Raw genomic sequence first — 22,457 nt, 5'->3', positions numbered from 1 at the left:
CACAAGTTGCTGTCGCAGAAGAATTGATCAATCAAATGCTTGATGATGGAGTTATTGCACCTAGCAATTCCCCTTGGAATGCACCCTTGATACTAGTACCTAAGAAGGATGGTACTTGGCGCCCAGTAATTGACTTTAGGAAGTTAAACGCGAAAACCATTCCAGATCGCTTTCCACTCCCTGTACTGGGTGATCTTTTACGTAATATCGGAGATAACAAAGTCTTTTCAACCCTAGATTTGTTACAAGGGTTTTGGCAAGTCCCTCTTCACGAGGACAGCCAAGAGCTAACTGCATTCTCCACTCCTACAGGTCATTATCACTTCCTCCGTATGGCGTTTGGATTACGATCTTCCCCTATCACGTTCTCAAGGCTCATGACTAATATCTTTAGAGGTCTCATAGGTAATGCACTTATGGTGTACTTAGATGACGTAATTGTCATGTCTAAAGACGTGGATACACACTTGAAAAGACTTGATGTAGTACTTGGTAAGCTTGAAGAAGCCAATTTAAAGATCAAACTGTCTAAATGTCAATTTTTCAGATGAGAAATTAAGTTTCTTGGTCACGTAGTCACTCCTAGAGGGGTTACGACTGACCAAAGTAAAGTAACTGCAGTACTAAATTTTCCAACTCCCAAAACTGCTGATGCCGTAAGATCCTTTGTGGGCTTAGCAGGTTTTTATAGATCCTTCATTGCCAATTTTTCTTCTATAGCTGCTCCTCTAACTGAGTTGCTTAAGAAAGATGCTCCTTTTGTTTGGACCTTCCGTCAAGAAAGAGCATTCCAAACTCTAAAAGAAAAGCTAACATCTGCTCCAATTTTGAAATTTCCAGATTTTTCTAAGCCCTTCTATCTGACAACTGATGCTAGTTCAATTGGCATAGGTGCCGTACTAGCTCAGAAGACCGATGGCAAGTACAACGCAGTTGCATTTGCTAGCCGAGTCCTTACGAAGGCTGAACGTAATTATACAGTAACTGAGCAAGAAGCTTTAGCAATAGTATGGTCTTTAAAGCACTTCCGAGACATTATTTATCAGTACTCTGTTCATGTCTTGACAGACCATGCTCCACTGATACCCTTATTCCAGAACAAACAACCTACTGGAAGGTTAGCCAGATGGACCTTGACTATCCAAGAGTTCAATCCCACCGCTGCCACCATTTATCATGTGGGAGTTCGACACGTGGATTAGGTAAGAAATACTCACGTAGGCTGGTATTACGTATAATTACAGACAAGGTGGGTTGCGCCCTTACAGCCGTGACCTGCCTCCTTGCTCACTCTCGTATCACTGACTGACTGCCTGGCCGCCCAGTACCCATATGTGAGAGGGTCTTTGAATGCCAGGTCAGCACAATATGAATATATGAATAGACAGTGACTCAGGCAGAGACGGTTGGTCGTGAGTCAACTGGCACAGTGGTTACTGGTAACTGGTTACTACTACTGAGATATAAACATATACATCCTGAAGTCTATTCAACAGTCTTTTATCTACCAATACATAATCCAACAAACTACTGTCATTTTGCCCTACATCATATCTTGTTTACTTATTTATCCTCTTTTTCTTAAAATTTGTATTACCTATAACTAAACCCCTTTCTATACAAAGTTCAATCAAAGAGCTCCCATTATCATTTACACCTGGCACCCCAAACTTACCTACCACACCCTCTCTAAAAGTTTCTCCTACTTTAGCATTCAGGTCCTCTACCACAATTACTCTCTCACTTGGTTCAAAGGCTCCTATACATTCACTTAACATCTCCTAAAATCTCTCTCTCTCCTCTGCATTCCTCTCTTCTCCAGGTGCATACACGCTTATTATGACCCACTTTTCGCATCCAACCTTTACTTTAATCCACATAATTCTTGAATTTACACATTCATATTCTCTTTTCTCCTTCCATAACTGATCCTTCAACATTACTGCTACCCCTTCCTTTGCTCTAACTCTCTCAGATACTCCAGATTTAATCCCATTTATTTCCCCCCACCGAAACTCCCCTACCCCCTTCAGCTTTGTTTCACTTAGGGCCAGGACATCCAACTTCTTTTCATTCATAACATCAGCAATCATCTGTTTCTTGTCATCCGCACTACATCCACGCACATTCAAGCATCCCAGTTTTATAAAGTTTTTCTTCTTCTCTTTTTTTAGTAAATGTCTACAGGAGAAGGGGTTACTAGCCCATTGCTCCCGGCATTTTAGTCGCCTCATACGACACGCATGGCTTAGGGAGGAAAGATTCTTTTCCACTTCCCCATGGACAAAAGAAGAAATAAAGAAAAACAAGAGCTATTTAGAAAAAGGAGAAAAACCTAGATGAATATACAGTGGACCCCCGCATAACGATTACCTCCGAATGCGACCAATTATGTAAGTGTATTTATGTAAGTGCGTTTGTACGTGTATGTTTGTGGGTCTGAAATGGACTAATCTACTTCACAATATTCCTTATGGGAACAAATTCGGTCAGTACTGGCACCTGAACATACTTCTGGAGTGAAAAAATATCGTTAACCGGGGTCCACTGTATATATGCATGTGCATGTCTGTGAAGTGTGACCAAAGTGTAAGTAGGAGTAGCAACATATCCCTGTTATCTAGCGTGTTTATGAGACAGAAAAAGAAACCAGCAATCCTACCATCATGCAAAACAGTTATAGGTTTCTGTTTCACAGTCATCTGGCAGGATGGTAGTACTTCCCTGGGTGGTTGCTGTCTACCAACCTACTACTTATAATAATAATATAATACAATAACACAATATAACAATAATAATATAATAATACAGTGGACCCCCGCCTTACGATATTAATCCGTTCCTGAGAGCTCACTGTAAGCCGAAATTATTGTTAGCCGAATTAATTTTCCCTGTAAGAAATAATGGAAATCAAATTAATCCGTTCCTGACACCCCAAAGTATGAAAAAAAAAAAAAAATTTTTACCACACGAAATATTAATTTTAATACACACAAACTGAATAAGACATGCACAATTACTACTCTACTAAGAATAGACACTTACCTTTATTGAAGATCTGGTGACGATTGATGGGATGGGAGGAGGGGAGTGTGTGGAAGTTATTGTTTAGAAGGGGAATCCCCTTCCATTAGGGCTTGAGGTAGCAAGTCCTTTTCCAGGGTTACTTCCCTTCTTCTTTTAGTGCTACTAAGACCAGCTTGAGAGTCACTGGACCTCTGTCGCACAACAAATCTGTCCACAGAGCTCTGTACCTCCTGTTCCTTTAAGACTTTCCTAAAATGGGCCATAACATTGTCATTGTACAGGTTGCCAACACGGCTTGCAGTAGCTGTGTCAGGGTGATTCTCATCCGTAAAGGTTAGCAGTTCAATCCACTTTGCACACATTTCCTTAATCTCTTTTTTCAATTCCATACTAATTCTCGCACTTTTTACCACAGGGATGGCACTAGAAGCTTTCTTGGGGTCCATGGTGACTTATTTTGCAGTTACAAACACTAAAAACACTGGGATAACGTGAAATGTACCGAATGTATGCGTAGATGCGACCGCACTGGCTGGCTTGTAAACAATGGCGCTGAGGCCACACGTGGGACGCGTCCCGGACGAATCATGCAAGGCGAGTTTTTTATCGTGAGGCGAGGCAAAATTTTTGCGTTCAAATGCTTCATATGGCGGATTTAACGTAACGTGATGCATTCGTAAGGCGGGGGTTCACTGTATATATAATAATACAGTGGACCCCCGGTTAACGATATTTTTTCACTCCAGAAGTATGTTCAGGTGCTAGTACTGACCGAATTTGTTCCCATAAGGAATATTGTGAAGTAGATTAGTCCATTTCAGACCCCCAAACATACACGTACAAACGCACTTACATAAATACACTTACATAATTGGTCGCATTCGGAGGTAATCGTTATGCGGGGGTCCACTGTAATAATAATACATATAATAAAAATGGACTATAATAATTATAATAATAAATAGCTTCGAAAGGCCGTCACTAGATGGCAGTGAATACCACAACAATGCGGGAGCGGTTATGGCCGCCTCCATTTGTCACATAATGACATATTTTATTCATTCTAGAGTATATATCAGGCTTCTATGTTATTTATATTGTTTATTGTGTCATATTAAACCAATTTTTATAGATAAATAAGCCATAGAGTTGATATTAGCACTACAGTGGACTTTCAACTAACGAAGGCATCATCTAACGATATAATCGACTTACGAAGCGTTTCAGCGTAAAAAAATTTCCCCAACCTACGAAGAAAAACTCAACTTACATCATTCGTCCTGAACGGATCTATGCCTCCTGTCTGGCATGAGCACGCCTCAGCTGCCCTACCTTCAGTTAGTGTGTCAATGTTTACAAGCCAGTGCGGTCGCTCCCACACATACATTCGATACATTTTGTATTATTCCAGTGTTTTTAGTGCTTGTAACTGCTAAATAAGCCACCAAAGAAAGCTTCTAGTGCCAACCCTGTGGTAAAAAGGGTGAGAATTACAATCAAAATGAAGAGGGAGATAATAACAAAGTATGAAAGTGAAGCGCGTGTCTCCGAGCTGGCCAGGTTGTACAACAAACCCCAATCAACCATCGCTACTATCTTGGCCAACAAAAAGGCAATCAAGGAAGCTGTTGTTGTGAAAGGTGCAAGTATCTTTTCGAAACACAGATTGCAAGTACTCAAAGATGTTGAGAGACTGTTATTGGTGTGGATAAACGAAAAACAGATATCAGGAGATAGCATCTCTCAAGCGATCATATGTGAAAAGGCAAGACAGTTGCATGACGATTTAAACAAAGGCCTGCAACTAGTGGTAATGTGAGTGAATTTAAGGTCAGCAAAGGCTGGTTTGAGAGATTTAAGATTCGTAGTGGCATACACAGTGTGGTAAGGCATGGTGAGGCTGAAAATTTCAGAACAAAAAGCGGCTGAAAAATATGTGCAGGAATTCCAGGGGTACATAGAGGCTGAAGGATTGCAACCCCAACAAGTGTTTAATTGTGACATAACAACCCTGTTTTGGAAGAAAATGCGAAACAGGACCTACATTACACAGGAGGAAAAAGCACTGCCAGGACACAAGCCTATGAAAGACAGAGTAACGCTCATGTTGTGTAGTAATGCTAGTGGGGATTGCAAAGTGAAGCCTCTACTCGTGTATCACTCAAACTCCCAGTGTGTTCAGGAAAAACAATGTCATCAAGGCTAATTTGTGTGTGATGTGGAGGGCAAACAGTAAGGCATGGGTCACTAGGGACATTTTCTATGAATGGTTTTATCATGTGTTTGGAAACACTGAAAAATTACCTCCTGGAAAATAAATTGGACCTTAGGTGCCTCCTGGTATTAGACAATGCTCCTGCTCATCCTTCAGACTTGCCAGAGCAAATTTGGGGGGAGTTGAGTTTTATCAAAGTGAAATTCTTGCCTCCTAATACCACTCCTTTCCTCCAGCCCATGGACCAGCAGGTCATTTCAAATTTCAAAAAAGTGTACACCAAAGCAATGTTTCAAAAGTGCTTTGAAGTGATCTCAGACACTCGATTGACCCTAAGAGAGCTTTGGAAAGATCACTTTAGTATCCTCAATTGCATAAACCTTAAAGGTAAGGCTTGGGAGGGAGTGACTAATAGGACCTTGAACTCTGCTTGGAGGAAATTGTGGCCAGAATGCGTACAAGAGAGGGATTTTCAAGGGTTTGGGGGCTAACCCTGAGAAGCCTATGCCAGGTTGTGGATCTATTGTGGCATTGGGGAAGTCCTAGGGGTTGGAGGTTAGTGGGGAGGATGTGGAAGAGTTGGTGGAGTCTCAGTAGTAGTACCAGTTCCTAGTAACCAGTTACCAGTAACCAGTGTACCAGTAGATGACTCACTACCAACCGTCTGCGTGAATCACTGACTGATTATTCATATTGCTGCTGACCATAGCAGGATTTCAAACACCCCTCACCCATAGGCACTTTGAGAGTCAGTCGAAGATAGGGAGCAGAGAGAGGCAGGTCGGCTGTTGGCGCTTCCCATACTTCCCGTTATATATTATACGTACTACCAGCCTACTTGAGTAATTTTACCCATCCACATTATCAAAAACCCACTTGACAGGAGGACGACGATGAAGAACTAACCACTGATGAGCTGCAAGAGCATCTGCAACAGCAAGAGGTCACAACTGAGGAAATTGCTTCAGAGGAGGAGAGAGAGAAATTGAGGAAGTTGTCTTCTTCAAAGATTAAGGAAATTTGTGCAAAGTGGGTTAACGTGCAAACCTTCATGGAAGAAAATCACCCTGACACAGCTATTGCAAGTCGTGCTGGTGACTTTTACAATGACAATGTTGTGACTCACTTTAGGAAAATCTTAAAGGAACGTGAGGTACAGAGCTCTATGGACAGATTTTTGGTGCAACAGAGGTCCAGTGACTCAAGTTGTTCCCAGTGGCATTAAAAAACAAAGAAGGGAATTAACCCCAGAAAAAGACTTGCTACCTTAAGTCCTAATGGAAGGGGATTCCCCTTCCAAAAAATAATAAACTTCCATCTACCCCCCCTCCAATCCCATCACCCATCACTACATCTTCAATAAAGGTGTCATTTATTCTTCGTTTAGTACAGTACGTATACTGTGCATGTATCCTTTTTCTGTGTAGGAAAATGTATATTTCAAGTGGTAAAAAAATTTTTTTTTCATACTTTTGGGTGTCTGGAACAGATTAATTTGATTTACATTATTTCTTATGGGGAAAATTAATTCAACTAACGATAATTTTGTCTAACGATGAGCTCTCTGGAACGGATTAATATCGTTAGCTGAGGGTCCACTGTATACTGAAGTGTGTTTTTCCTGCCTCTGAGAGCAGGAATTCCACCGGAACGAATTAATGGTTTCTCAATTACAGTGGACCCCCGCATACCGTTGGCCTTACATAACGTTAAATCCGCATACCAATACATTTTATCGCTAAGATTTTGCCTCGCATACCGCTAAAAAACCCGCTCAACGCTGTTCGTCCGAGACGCGTCTAATGTGCGGCCTTAGCCAGCCTCACATGTTCCGCCGGTGGCATTGTTTACCAGCCAGCCTCCGCGGTAACATCCAAGCAGACAATCGGAACATTTCGTATTATTACAGTGTTTTTGGTGATTTTATTTGCAAAGTAAGTGACCATGGGCCCCAAGAAAGCTTCTAGTGCCAACCCTACAGCAATAAGGGTGAGAATTACTATAGAGATGAAGAAAGAGATCATTGATAAGTATGAAAGTGGAGTGCGTGTCTCCGAGCTGGCCAGGTTGTATAATAAACCCCAATCAACCATCGCTACTATTGTGGGCAACAAAACGGCAATCAAGGAAGCTGTTCTTGCCAAAGGTTCAACTGTGTTTTCGAAACAGAGATCGCAAGTGATGGAAGATGTTGAGAGACTCTTATTGGTGTGGATAAATGAAAAACAGATAGCAGGAGATAGCATCTCTCAAGTGATCATAAGTGAAAAGGCTAGGAAGTTGCATCAGGATTTAATTAAAAAAATGCCTGCAACTAGTGATGATGTGAGTGAATTTAAGGCCAGCAAAGGTTGGTTTGAGAGATTTAAGAAGCGTAGTGGCATACATAGTGTGATAAGGCATGGTGAGGCTGCCAGTTCGGACCACAAAGCAGATGAAAATTTTTATTTTATTTTATTATCACACCGGCCGATTCCCACCAAGGCAGGGTGGCCCGAAAAAGAAAAACTTTCACCATCATTCACTCCATCACTGTCTTGCCAGAAGGGTGCTTTACACTACAGTTTTTAAACTGCAACATTAACACCCCTCCTTCAGAGTGCAGGCACTGTACTTCCCATCTCCAGGACTCAAGTCCGGCCTGCCGGTTTCCCTGAATCCCTTCATAAATGTTACTTTGCTCACACTCCAACAGCACGTCAAGTATTAAAAACCATTTGTCTCCATTCACTCCTATCAAACACGCTCACGCATGCCTGCTGGAAGTCCAAGCCCCTCGCACACAAAACCTCCTTTACCCCCTCCCTCCAACCCTTCCTAGGCCGACCCCTACCCCGCCTTCCTTCCACTACAGACTGATACACTCTTGAAGTCATTCTGTTTCGCTCCATTCTCTCTACATGTCCGAACCACCTCAACAACCCTTCCTCAGCCCTCTGGACAACAGTTTTGGTAATCCCGCACCTCCTCCTAACTTCCAAACTACGAATTCTCTGCATTATATTCACACCACACATTGCCCTCAGACATGACATCTCCACTGCCTCCAGCCTTCTCCTCGCTGCAACATTCATCACCCACGCTTCACACCCATATAAGAGCGTTGGTAAAACTATACTCTCATACATTCCCCTCTTTGCCTCCAAGGACAAAGTTCTTTGTCTCCACAGACTCCTAAGTGCACCACTCACTCTTTTTCCCTCATCAATTCTATGATTCACCTCATCTTTCATAGACCCATCCGCTGACACGTCCACTCCCAAATATCTGAATACGTTCACCTCCTCCATACTCTCTCCCTCCAATCTGATATTCAATCTTTCATCACCTAATCTTTTTGTTATCCTCATAACCTTACTCTTTCCTGTATTCACCTTTAATTTTCTTCTTTTGCACACCCTACCAAATTCATCCACCAATCTCTGCAACTTCTCTTCAGAATCTCCCAAGAGCACAGTGTCATCGGCAAAGAGCAGCTGTGACAACTCCCACTTTGTGTGTGATTCTTTATCTTTTAACTCCACGCCTCTTGCCAAGACCCTCGCATTTACTTCTCTTACAACCCCATCTATAAATATATTAAACAACCACGGTGACATCACACATCCTTGTCTAAGGCCTACTTTTACTGGGAAAAAATTTCCCTCTTTCCTACATACTCTAACTTGAGCCTCACTATCCTCGTAAAAACTCTTCACTGCTTTCAGTAACCTACCTCCTACACCATACACTTGCAACATCTGCCACATTGCCCCCCTATCCACCCTGTCATACGCCTTTTCCAAATCCATAAATGCCACAAAGACCTCCCAGATGAAAAATATGTGCAGGAATTCAAGGAGTACAAAGACAGTGAAGGACTGAAACCTGAACAAGTGTTTAATTGTGATGAAACAGGCCTGTTTTGGAAGAAAATGCCAAGCAGGACCTACATTACTGAGGAGGAAAAGGCACTCCCAGGACATAAGCCTATGAAAGACAGGCTTACTCTGTTGATGTGTTCCAATGCTAGTGGTGATTGCAAAGTGAAGCCTGTATTAGTGTATCACTCAGAAACTCCCAGAGCGTTCAGGCAAAAGAATATCCTCAAGGCTAATTTGTGTGTGCTGTGGAGGGCAAACAGTAAGGCATGGGTCACTAGGGACTTTTTCTATGACTGGTTACACCATGCATTTGCCCCCAATGTGAAAGATTACCTAACTGAAAAGAAATTAGACCTTAAGTGCCTCCTGGTGTTAGACAATGCTCCTGGTCATCCTACAGACGTGGCAGAGCGACTTTATGGGGATATGAGCTTCATTAAGGTGAAGTTTTTGCCTCCTAATACCACTCCTCCCCTGCAGCCCATAGACCAGCAGGTTATTGCAAACTTCAAAAAACTGTACACAAAAGCTCTGTTTAAAAGGTGCTTTGTAGTGACCTCAGAAACTCAACTGACTCTAAGAGAGTTTTGGAGAGAGCACTTTAATATCCTCAATTGTGTAAACCTTATAGGTAAGGCTTGGGAGGGAGTGACTAAGAGGACCTTGAACTCTGCTTGGAAGAAACTGTGGCCAGAATGTGTAGACCAAAGGGATTTTGAAGGGTTTCAGGCTAACCCTGAGAGGAGTATGCCAATTGAGGAATCCATTGTGGCATTGGGAAAGTCCTTGGGGTTGGAGGTTAGTGGGGATGATGTGGAAGAGTTGGTGGAGGAGGACAATGAAGAACTAACCACTGATGAGCTGCTAGATCAACTTCAACAGCAAGAGGCCAGACCTGAGGAAACTGGCTCGGAGGAGGGGAGAGAGAAATTGAAGAAGTTGCCTACTACAAAGATTAAGGAAATCTGTGCAATGTGGCTGAAAGTGCAAACCTTTATGGATGAAAATCACCCTAAGACTCTCCCCTCCTCCCATCCCATCAATCATCACCAGATCTTCAATAAAGGTAAGTGTCATGTAATTGTGCATGCCTTTTTCAGTTTGTGTGTATTAAAATTAATATTTCATGTGGTAAAAATGTTTTTTTTCATACTTTGGGGTGTCTTGCATGGATTAATTTGATTTCCATTATTTCTTATGGGGAAAATTCATTCGCATAACGATAATTTCGCATAACAATGAGCTCTCATGAATGGATTAATATCGTTATGCGGGGGTCCACTGTAATTTAAATGAGGAAAATTGACTTAGCATACGAACAAATCAGGATACAAACAAGGTCACTGAACAGATTGGGTTCGTAAGCCGATGTTCCACTGTATACAGTGGACCCTCGCCTAACGATATTAATCCGTTCCTGAGAGCTTAACGTTAGGCGAAATTATTTTTAGGCAAATTAATTTTCCCCATAAGAAATAATGGAAATCAAATTAATCCGTTCCTGACACCTCAAAGTATGAACAAAAAAAAATTTTTTACCACATGAAATATTAATTTTAATACACGCAAACTGAAGAAGACATACACAGTTACATGACACTTACCTTTATTGAAGATCTGGTGATGATTGATGGGATGGGAGGAGAGACTGTGGATGGTGTTAATGTTTAGAAGGGGAATCCCCTTCCATTAGGACTTGAGGTGGCAAGTCCTTTTCTGGGGTTACTTCCCTTCTTCTTTTAATGCCACTAGGACCAGCTTGAGAGTCACTGGACCTCTGTCGTACAACATATCTGTCCATAGAGGCCTGTACCTCCCGTTCCTTTATGAGATTCCTAAAGTGTTTCACAACATTGTCAGTGTAATAGTCACCAGCACGGCTTGCAATAGCTGTGTGAGGGTGATTTTCATCAAAAAAGGTTTGCACTTTAAGCCACATTGCACACATTTCCAAAATCTTTGAAGTAGGCAACTTCAATTTCTCTATCCCCTCCTCCGAAGCAGTTTCCTCAGGTGTGTCCTCTTGCTGTTGAAGATGATCTAGCAGCTCATCAGTGGTTAGTTCTTCATTGTCCTCCTCACACCAACTCTTCCACATCCTCCCCACTAACCTCCAACCCCAAGGACTTCCCCAATGCCACAATGCATTCCTCAACTGGCATAGGATTCCCAGGGTTAGCCTCAAACCCTTCAAAATCCCTTTTGTCTACACATTCTGGCCACAGTTTCTTCCAAGCAGAGTTCAAGGTCCTCTTAGTCACTTCCTCCCAAGCCTTACCTATAATGTTTACACAATTGAGGATGCTAAAGTGATCTCTCCAAAACTCTCAAGAGTCAATTGAGTTTCTGAGGTCACTACGAAGCACCTTTCAAACATAGTTTTTGTGTAGAGTTTTTTGAAGTTTGCAAAGACCCGCTGGTCCATGGGCTGCAGGAGAGGAGTGGTATTAGGAAGCAAAAACTTGACCTTAATGAAGCTCATGTCCCCAGAATGTCACTCTGCCACGTCTGAAGGATGACCAGGAGCATTGTCTAATACCAGGAGGCACTTAAGGTCCAATTTATTTTCCAGGAGGTAATTTTTCACAGTGGGGGCAAATGCATGGTGTAACCAGTCATAGAATAAGTCCCTAGTGACCCATGCCTTACTGTCTGCCCTCCACAGCACACACAAATTAGCCTTGAGGACACTGTTTTTCCTGAACACTCTGGGAGTTTCAGAGTGATACACCAATAAAGGCTTCACTTTGCAATCACCACTAGCATTGGCACACATCAACAGAGTAAGCCTGTCTTTCATAGGCTTATGCCCTGGGAGTGCCTTTTCCTCCTGAGTAATGTAGGTCCTGCTTGGCATTTTCTTCCAAAACAGGTCTGTTTCGTCACAATTAAACACTTGTTCAGGTTTCAGTCCTTCACTGTCTATGTACTCCTTGAATTCCTGCACATATTTTTCAGCCGCTTTGTGGTCCGAACTGGCAGCCTCACCATCCCTTATCACACTATGTATGCCACTACGATTCTTAAATCTCTCAAACCAACCCTTGCTGGCCTTAAATTCACTCATCACCACTTTTTGCAGGCATTTTTCTAATTAAATCGTCATGTAACTTCCTAGCCTTTTCACATATGATCGCTTGAGAGATGCTATCTCCTGCTATCTGTTTTTCGTTTATCCACACCAATAACAGTCTCTCAACATCTTCTATCACTTGCGATCTCTGTTTCGAAAACATAGTTGCACCTTTGGCAAGAACAGCTTCCTTGATTGCCGTTTTGTTGCCCACAATAGTAGCGATGGTTGATTGGGGTTTTGTGTACAACCTGGCCAGCTCGGAGACACGCACTCCACTTTCATACTTAGCAATGATCTCTTTCTTCATATCCATAGTAATTCTCACCCTTTTTCCTGTAGGGTTGGCACTAGAAGCTTTCTTGGGGCCCATGGTGACTTATTTTGCAGGTGCAATCACTAAAAAGGCTGTGATAATATGAAATGTTCCAACTGTATGCTTGGAAGCGACCGCGGTGGCTGGCTTGTAAACACTGGCACCCACAGAACAAGTGAGGCGGGCTCAGGCCGTATGTGGACGCGTCTTGAACGAATCGCGTTGAGCGAGTTTTTTAGCGCTAGCCAAGGCAAAATTTTTGCGTTAAAATGTATCGCTAGGCGGATTTAACGTTATGCAATGCGTTCGTTAGGCGAGGGTCCACTGTACCTATTTGTGAATTTATAAAAGTTGGAGTGGTAAGGAAGTGGAATATTCAAATAGCATCAGGGAGAAATCCAAATATATTTTCTCTAATCCTTTTTATCTATTTCTCCATGGCTATACAGGTCCCTACAATCTGCACTAGAGGTGGACCCCATCTATATTATAAAAATTATTTTATCATTAACAACCTACTAAAATGACAGTGTATTTAATGGTGAAGAGTTTAGTAGAGAATATATGACAAAATTAGTTTGGTTATTGTAAAAATCAAATACTGTGCAGGGAAACAGCTATATTATAAATATAATGAATTTTGAAGGTTCTTCTGTACTCACAGCATAGCCTGAGACCAGAACCCACAATATAACAGAATCTGAGACAGTACAATACCAGTGTGTTTGAATACCTGAAGCTGACACATTTTTTATTAAGGAACCAACTTCAAAATAATGAAAACAAAAGTGTTACACTTCTTGAGAAGCTTTCATTAGGAAAAAAAATATTACACAAAATGATAATAAAAGATCAATGAATTTTATCCAAAAATAACAAAGAAAAATTTTAGTACAGTGGACCCCCGCCTAATGATATTATTTCAATCCAGAAGTCTGTTTGGGTGCCGTTATAGACCGAATTTGTTCCCATAAGGAATATTGTGAATTAGATTAGTCCGTTTCAGACCCCCAAAAATACACCAACAAAAACACTTACAAAAATACACTTACATAATTGGTCGAGTTGGGAGCTGATCATTAGGCGGGGGTCCACTGTATAACAGAAATCAATACAAATTTAAAAAAAAAAAAAAAATTTGCCTTTGAATGAGATCTCAAAATGTCTACAAGTGTCTTTGTAGATGTAAATAAAACAAGGTAAATGGGGATAGTACCTGTCAGATAGCTAATTACTACATCAATAAATCCTTATCAATAACACCAACATGCAAAATTAATATTAAATAATAGAACAGTCATTCTAATACTCACTTCTTCAGGTATTACAGTAAGTATACTAAATAACAGGTTTAATGCTGTGGATGGTTCTATGCCCGATACTGTTCCTGGATCGAACATAGTAATTATATCTTGTATTGCCGTCGTCCAATCCGACTGAATTGTATGGATAACATATGCTCCTAACTGGAATATACAAATATATCACATTGTAACAAATACCATTTAACAAGTTAAACTGGTTTGCATGTTACTGCACACAAAGTATAACTTGTCAGAGCAATATTAGGAATCACTGTTACAGTATTTCATTAAAAAAAAAAAAACAGCTCAATACACTCATACTTACAGATTTTACTAATCTATTGAGTATTACTTTAGAATTACTATATTGTGCAATAAGGTTTAAAATCTTAATTTTCAGTGGTTCATATTCTTCCTTTGGAACTTCGTGCCAGTACCTGGACACCTTCATATATACGGTGTTCCCAGCGAAAAACTGCACCTCCTCAGGCTGAAAACAAATATTATTAGCATGCTGTATAAAAAAAAATACAAGATATGCTTAACATGCACATTATTTAGAGCATACTCTTTCTTTTACACATGGTTCTTGATAGTCAAATTATTTTGGGTGTAAGATTTCCTGGTGTTCCAAATATTGTATTATGCCCCTTATTTTGTAAGTAAATTTTATGACATTACATAACATTTTAGATATTATAGTAGTACAGTATTAGAATTTTGTTGGGCTATACCAATACAGTATACTGAAAGCTCATTTATGTCCTGCCATTTCAGGAACATGACAGCTATTAAAATGTTTTACAAGGCTAATATCTAAAACTGTTAAAAATATGAACACCGATAACTGTAAAACTAAGAGTAAAGAATGATTAAATCTACATATTTGGAATTTTTTGAGAAAAAAAAAATAATAATAATTGTATCATTCAGTAATGAGGCAAGACTATTGCTACTTGACATATTACTGTACAACTTGAGTAGGATACTCTGTAACATGCATGGACAGAACTCTGGAAGTGCTCCATGACCATTCTTTTTAATTTGGTTATTAATGTCTTTAGGTAAGATGTTTCATTTTGCATTGGACCTTTATTTGCATGGAGACAATACTCTGATTCAATCATATGTATGGGATACCAAAGAAGTAATTTTCTGGTGTTGTGCCAATGTTCTTTGTTACAGCTATTCAAAAGGCTTTGGTATGATTTAGTATACACAGTATTATTATTCAGGGTTCAGTAGATGTAGTGTAAACCATCATGTATGAATAGCCATAATGCTCAATAGTTTGTAGAGGGAGGCATGCTGTCTAAAATTAGTGTGACATAGTTTTAATGGCAGCCTGTTGTACAGATCTTTTTAGGTGGTTGGATGTTTTTAATTCCATTGCACATACATGTATACAAGACTGGTCCAAAAATACATGTTAATTTTAAAACTTCAAAGGAAGTGTGCTCCACACTGTAATTTTTATTCCACTATATGAGCCTGTACTGTGTGCCAAAATTTGGACCATTTTATGCATATTTAAAGGTTGTGCAAAACTTCATCTTTGGTTTCTATCACAGATGGCATCCTCAGCACTGAGTACATGAAGTGCATCAGAATGGTGGTTAGTAGGGTGCCCCTTCGAAAAATGTGTCAGAATGTTGCTAACGCTAAAACAGGCCTAAAAATAATATTCACCTTAACTTTGAATAAGGCAAAATGGTTCATAATAATATAATACCTTTCTTGGATCTAACAGTGGCCAGGCAAAGGTCCAGGAGTGGCGTGAGTGTTGGGCCTGCATTAACCAAGCATTAAGGCCACTTTTGGACACAGGGTCCCGATAAAACTCCACCACCGCCTGCTCCACCTGCTCGGCTGACACCTCCATCTTATTACTGTAAATAAAAAGTCATGCATTCATTTAATTTAGTGATACAGTGTGACTGGAAATAAAGAGAAAGCACAAGTCCAAAGTACAAAACTTTGCCTTCTGAAATAGAAGAAGTGAAGGGAAAGTCCTGGATCACTGGGACTTTTTCATGGAAGGAGAGGGAAACAAAATATAGATCAAGTGACTCTACAAAGGTCTGCAAGCATAAACTGAAGAGAGACAATAATACAAGAATAAGGAGACTACTGAAACCATTAACTTTACTAATGTCCATAATAATTACATATGTTGTATGAGTATGAAGGCCATAGAAACAAACAAGATGATACTGGAGACAATAAACATTTTTTGTTATCCACACTATGGGGATGTTTGACTGTACATGTACTCCTAACTTAATGACCTACCTGTTTAACGACTCCTCGGACTTATGACCAACTTTCCGACCAGTGTACTGTATGTGTATTTTGCTTTTTTATTGTTTTTAATACATAGTTCTATTTTTTAATATACTAAAATTGTCATAAATGGTGCAAAGGTTACATTAAAACAATATCTAAAGATAAGCAATACAAACCCACTACCAGTAGTGTATGCTTGAAATATCAGTAAGGGGCAGCTCCTCGCTTAATGACCAATTCGCTTAGGAACGGAACTTTGTCATTAACTGAGGAGTACCTGTATAATGAACAAGCTTTCCATTGAAGATTACAAAGGCTTTCCTGGCACAAATTTCACCACTTATGATGAATGAAATGCAGCCCCCTCCCCCATATATATATATATATATATATATATATATATATATATATATATATATATATATATATATATATATATATATATATTTATATATATATATATATATATATATTTATATATTTATGTATATATATATATATATGTATATATATATATATATATATATATATATATATATATATATATATATATATATATATATATATATATATATATATTTCTTTCAACACACCGGCCGTATCCCACCGAGGCGGGGTGGCCCAAAAGGAAAAATGAAAGTTTCTCCTTTTACATTTAGTAATATATACAGGAGAAGGGGTTACTAGCCCCTTGCTCCCGGCATTTTAGTCGCCTCTTATAACACGCATAGCTTACGGAGGAAGAATTCTGTTCCACTTCCCCATGGAGATAAGAGGAAATAAACAAGAACTAGAAAGAAAATAGAAGAAAACCAAGATGGGTGTGTACATATATGTTTGTACATGTATGTGTAGTGTGACCTAAGTGTCAGTAGAAGTATCAAGACGTACCTGAAATCTTGCACGTTTATGAGACAGAAAAAAAGACACCAGCAATCCTACCATCATGTAAAACAATTACAGGCTTCCGTTTTACACTCACTTTGCAGGACGGTAGTACCTCCCTGGGCGGTTGCTGTCTACCAACCCACTACATATACATACATACATACATATATATATATATATATATATATATATATATATATAGGTAGTGGGTTGGTAGACAGCAACCGCCCAGGGAGGTACTACCGTCCTGCCAAGTGAGTGTGTATATATGTATATATATGTATATATATATATATATATATATATATATATATATATATATATATATATATATATATATATATATATATATATATATATATATATATAATATATATATATATATGCGCAATAAGATCACAGTAAACAGGTGATTTCAAATATGCAAAACAACCACTCTGAAAGAATAGAGAAATTCCAAGTGCTTTCGTTACTACTCACATTATCAAGGAACTAATATATATATATATATATATATATATATATATATATATATATATATACATATACATATACATATATATACATATATGTATATGCATATATATATACATACATCTAGGTTTTTCTCCTTTTTCTAAATAGCTCTTGTTCTTCTTTATTTCTTCTATTGTCCATTAAGAAGTGGAAAAGAATCTTTCCTCCGTAAGCCATGCGTGTCGTATGAGGCGACTAAAATGCCAGGAGCAATGGGCTAGCGACCCGTTCTCCTGTAGACATTTACTAAAAAAGAGAAGAAAAACTTTATAGAACTGGGATGCTTAAATGTGCGTGGATGTTGTGCGGATGACAAGAAACAGATGATTGCTGATGTTATGAATGAAAAGAAGTTGGATGTCCTGGCCCTAAGCAAAACAAAGCTGAAGGGGGTAGGGGAGTTTCAGTGGGGGGAAATAAATGGGATTAAATCTGGAGTATCTGAGAGAGTTAGAGCAAAGGAAGGGGTAGCAGTAATGTTAAATGATCAGTTATGGAAGGAGAAAAGAGAATATGAATGTGTAAATTCAAGAATTATGTGGATTAAAGTAAAGGTTGGATGCGAGAAGTGGGTCATAATAAGCATGCATGCACCTGGAGAAGAGAGGAATGCAGAGGAGAGAGAGAGATTTTGGGAGATGTTAAGTGAATGTATAGGAGCCTTTGAACCAAGTGAGAGAGTAATTGTGGTAGGGGACCTGAATGCTAAAGTAGGAGAAACTTTTAGAGAGGGTGTGGTAGGTAAGTTTGGGGTGCCAGGTGTAAATGATAATGGGAGCCCTTTGATTGAACTTTGTATAGAAAGGGGTTTAGTTATAGGTAATACATATTTTAAGAAAAAGAGGATAAATAAGTATACAAGATATTATGTAGGACGAAATGACAGTAGTTTGTTGGATTATGTATTGGTAGATAAAAGACTGTTGAGTAGACTTCAGGATGTACATGTTTATAGAGGGGCCACAGATATATCATCACTTTCTAGTTGTAGCTACACTGAGAGTAAAAGGTAGATGGGATACAAGGAGAATAGAAGCATCAGGGAAGAGAGAGGTGAAGGTTTATAAACTAAAAGAGGAGGCAGTTAGGGTAAGATATAAACAGCTATTGGAGGATAGATGGGCTAATGAGAGCATAGGCAATGGGGTCGAAGAGGTATGGGGTAGGTTTAAAAATGTAGTGTTAGTGTTTTCAGCAGAAGTTTGTGGTTACAGGAAAGTGGGTGCGGGAGGGAAGAGGAGCGATTGGTGGAATGATGATGTAAAGAGAGTAGTAAGGGAGAAAAAGTTAGCATATGAGAAGTTTTTACAAAGTAGAAGTGATGCAAGGAGGGAAGAGTATATGGAGAAAAAGAGAGAGGTTATGAGAGTGGTGAAGCAATGTAAAAAGAGAGCAAATGAGAGAGTGGGTGAGATGTTATCAACAAATTTTGTTGAAAATAAGAAAAAGTTTTGGAGTGAGATTAACAAGTTAAGAAAGCCTAGAGAACAAACGGATTTGTCAGTTAAAAATAGGAGAGGAGAGTTATTAAATGGAGAGTTAGAGGTATTGGGAAGATGGAGGGAATATTTTGAGGAATTGTTAAATGTTGATGAAGATAGGGAAGCTGTGATTTCGTGTATAGAACAAGGAGGAATAACATCTTGTAGGAGTGAGGAAGAGCCAGTTGTGAGTGTGGGGGAAGTTCGTGAGGAAGTAGGTAAAATGAAAGGGGGTAAGGCAGCCAGGATTGATGGGATAAAGATAGAAATGTTAAAAGCAGGTGGGGATATAGTTTTGGAGTGGTTGGTGCAATTATTTAATAAATGTATAAAGGCAAAGGGGATAAAAGAGAGTGCAAAAATTATAGGGGGATAAGTCTGCTGACTATACCTGGTAAAGTGTATGGTAGAGTTATTATTGAAAGAGTTAAGAGTAAGACGGAGAATAGGATAGCAGATGAACAAGGAGGCTTTAGGAAAGGTAGGGGGTGTGTGGACCAGGTGTTTACAGTGAAACGTAAGTGAACAGTATTTAGATAAGGCTAAAGAGGTCTTTGTGGCATTTATGGATTTGGAAAAGGCGTATGACAGGGTGGATAGGGGGGCAATGTGGCAGATGTTGCAAGTGTATGGTGTAGGAGGTAGGTTACTGAAAGCAGTGAAGTTTTTACGAGGATAGTGAGGCTCAAGTTAGAGTATGTAGGAAAGAGGGAAATTATTTCCCAGTAAAAGTAGGCCTTAGACAAGGATGTGTGATGTCACCGTGGTTGTTTAATATATTTATAGATGGGGTTGTAAGAGAAGTAAATGCGAGGGTCTTGGCAAGAGGCGTGGAGTTAAAAGATAAAGAATCACACACAAAGTGGGAGTTGTCACAGCTGCTCTTTGCTGATGACACTGTGCTCTTGGGAGATTCTGAAGAGAAGTTGCTGAGATTGGTGGATGAATTTGGTAGGGTGTGCAAAAGAAGAAAATTAAAGGTGAATACAGGAAAGAGTAAGGTTATGAGGATAACAAAAAGATTAGGTGATGAAAGATTGAATATCAGATTGGAGGGAGAGAGTATGGAGGAGGTGAATGTATTCAGATATTTGGGAGTGGACGTGTCAGCGGATGGGTCTATGAAAGATGAGGTGAATCATAGAATTGATGAGGGGAAAAGAGTGAGTGGTGCACTTAGGAGTCTGTGGAGACAAAGAACTTTGTCCTTGGAGGCAAAGAGGGGAATGTATGAGAGTATAGTTTTACCAACGCTCTTATATGGGTGTGAAGCATGGGTGATGAATTTTGCAGCGAGGAGAAGGCTGGAGGCAGTGGAGATGTCATGTCTGAGGGCAATGTGTGGTGTGAATATAATGCAGAGAATTCGTAGTTTGGAAGTTAGGAGGAGGTGCGGGATTACCAAAACTGTTGTCCAGAGGGCTTAGGAAGGGTTGTTGAGGTGGTTCGGACATGTAGAGAGAATGGAGCGAAACAGAATAACTTCAAGAGTGTATCAGTCTGTAGTGGAAGGAAGGCGGGGTAGGGGTCGGCCTAGGAAAGGTTGGAGAGAGGGGGTAAAGGAGGTTTTGTGTGCGAGGGGCTTGGACTTCCAGCAGGCATGCGTGAGCGTCTTTGATAGGAGTGAATGGAGACAAATGGTTTTTAATACTTGACGTGCTGTTGGAGTGTGAGCAAAGTAACATTTATGAAGGGGTTCAGGGAAACCGGCAGGCCGGACTTGAGTCCTGGAGATGGGAAGTACAGTGCCTGCACTCTGAAGGAGGGGTGTTAATGTTGCAGTTTAAAAACTGTAGTGTAAAGCACCCTTCTGGCAAGATAGTGATGGAGTGAATGATGGTGAAAGTTTTTCTTTTTCGGGCCACCCTGCCTTGGTGGGAATCGGCCAGTGTGATAATAAAAAAAAATGTATACAGCGGAACCTCAGGTTACGAACAGCTCAAAACTTGAACAATTATATAAGTACTATTGTAAGTGTATTTCTGGGGGTCTGAATTGGATTAATCTAATTTACATTATTCCTTATGGGAACAAATTCATTTGGTAGCGGCACTCGAACAGCCTTCTGGAATGAAATAAATTCATATCCCAAGGTACCAGTGTGTATGTGTATGTATGTATGTATGTGTGTGCATGTATGTATGTATGTGTGTGCATGTATGTATGCATGTATGTATGTGTGCATGTATGTATGTATGTATGTGTGTGCATGTATGTGTGTGCATGTATGTATGTATGTGTGTGCATGTATGTATGTGTGTGCATGTATGTATGTGTGTGCATGTATGTATGTGCATGTATGTATGTATGTATGTGTGTGCATGTATGTATGTGCATGTATGTATGTATGTATGTGTGTGCATGTATGTGTATATATACATGTGTATATATATATATATATATGTCGTGCCGAATAGGCAGAACTTGCGAACTTGGCTTAAATAGCAATGCTCATCTTGCTATATAAGACAAGTGAAAATTTGTTTATGCAATAATTTCGCCAAAATCATTCTGAACCTAACGAAAAAAATGGATTTCACTGTGTTTGTTTAGTATTAAATTACTGTAAACAAATCTAAAATATATCTAGTTGGGTTAGGCTAAAATAAATTGCTCTTGTTATAATAAGGTTAGGTAAGTTTTCTAAGATTCTTTTGGTGCAAAATTAAAAATTTTTACAATAACATTAATGAAAAAAATATATCTTTAAACGTATAAAAGAAAATTTCAGAAAGGACTTAATTTTAAATGAGTTCTTGCTAATTGACCAGTTTTACATATTCGGCACGACATATATATATATACATATACATATATATATATATATATATATATATATATATATATATATATATATATATATATATATATATATATATATATATATATATATATATATATATATATATATATATATATATATAGATATATATATATATATATATATATATATATATATATATATATATATATATATATATATATATATATATATATATATATATATATATATATATATATATATATATATATATATATATATATATATATATATATATATATATATATATATATATATATATATATATAATATATATATATATATATATATATATATATAATATATATATATATATATTATATATATATATATATATATATATACAGTGGACCCCCGGTTAACGATATTTTTTCACTCCATAAGTATGTTCAGGTGCCAGTACTGACCGAATTTATTCCCATAAGGAATATTGTGAAGTAGATTAGTCCATTTCAGACCCCCAAACATACACGTACAAACGCACTTACATAAATACACTTACATAATTGGTCGCATTCGGAGGTAATCGTTATGCGGGGGTCCACTGTGTGTATATATATATATATATATATATATATATATATATATATATATATATATATATATATATATATATATATATATATATATATATATATATATATAAACAAAAAAGCTGAGGAGTGCA

General features: G+C 38.8%; 1 protein-coding gene across 4 annotated transcripts in view; it reads right to left on the bottom strand.

Annotated features, from left to right (window-relative positions):
* Positions 1 to 22,457, bottom strand: part of cdm (importin-13-like protein cdm) — a 546,045-nt gene that overhangs the window by 127,824 nt on the left and 395,764 nt on the right. For all 4 annotated transcript variants that reach the window (XR_011392708.1, XM_053784034.2, XM_053784033.2 and 1 more), the window contains exons 2-4: positions 15,531 to 15,687; positions 14,124 to 14,288; positions 13,808 to 13,960 (exon numbers count right to left, since the gene is read on the bottom strand). Coding sequence is in view for 3 of the 4 variants with exons in the window: in XM_053784034.2 (XP_053640009.1) it covers positions 13,808 to 13,960; positions 14,124 to 14,288; positions 15,531 to 15,687 (475 nt within the window). In the remaining variant the exon portion in view is untranslated. The remainder of the gene's footprint in view (positions 1 to 13,807; positions 13,961 to 14,123; positions 14,289 to 15,530; positions 15,688 to 22,457) is intronic.

This window comes from Cherax quadricarinatus, chromosome 33 (assembly GCF_038502225.1).
Source record: "Cherax quadricarinatus isolate ZL_2023a chromosome 33, ASM3850222v1, whole genome shotgun sequence".
Lineage (NCBI taxonomy): Eukaryota > Metazoa > Arthropoda > Malacostraca > Decapoda > Parastacidae > Cherax > Cherax quadricarinatus.
The sequence above is the reverse complement of the archived record's forward strand: the minus strand, read 5'-3'. Positions and strand labels throughout refer to the sequence as shown.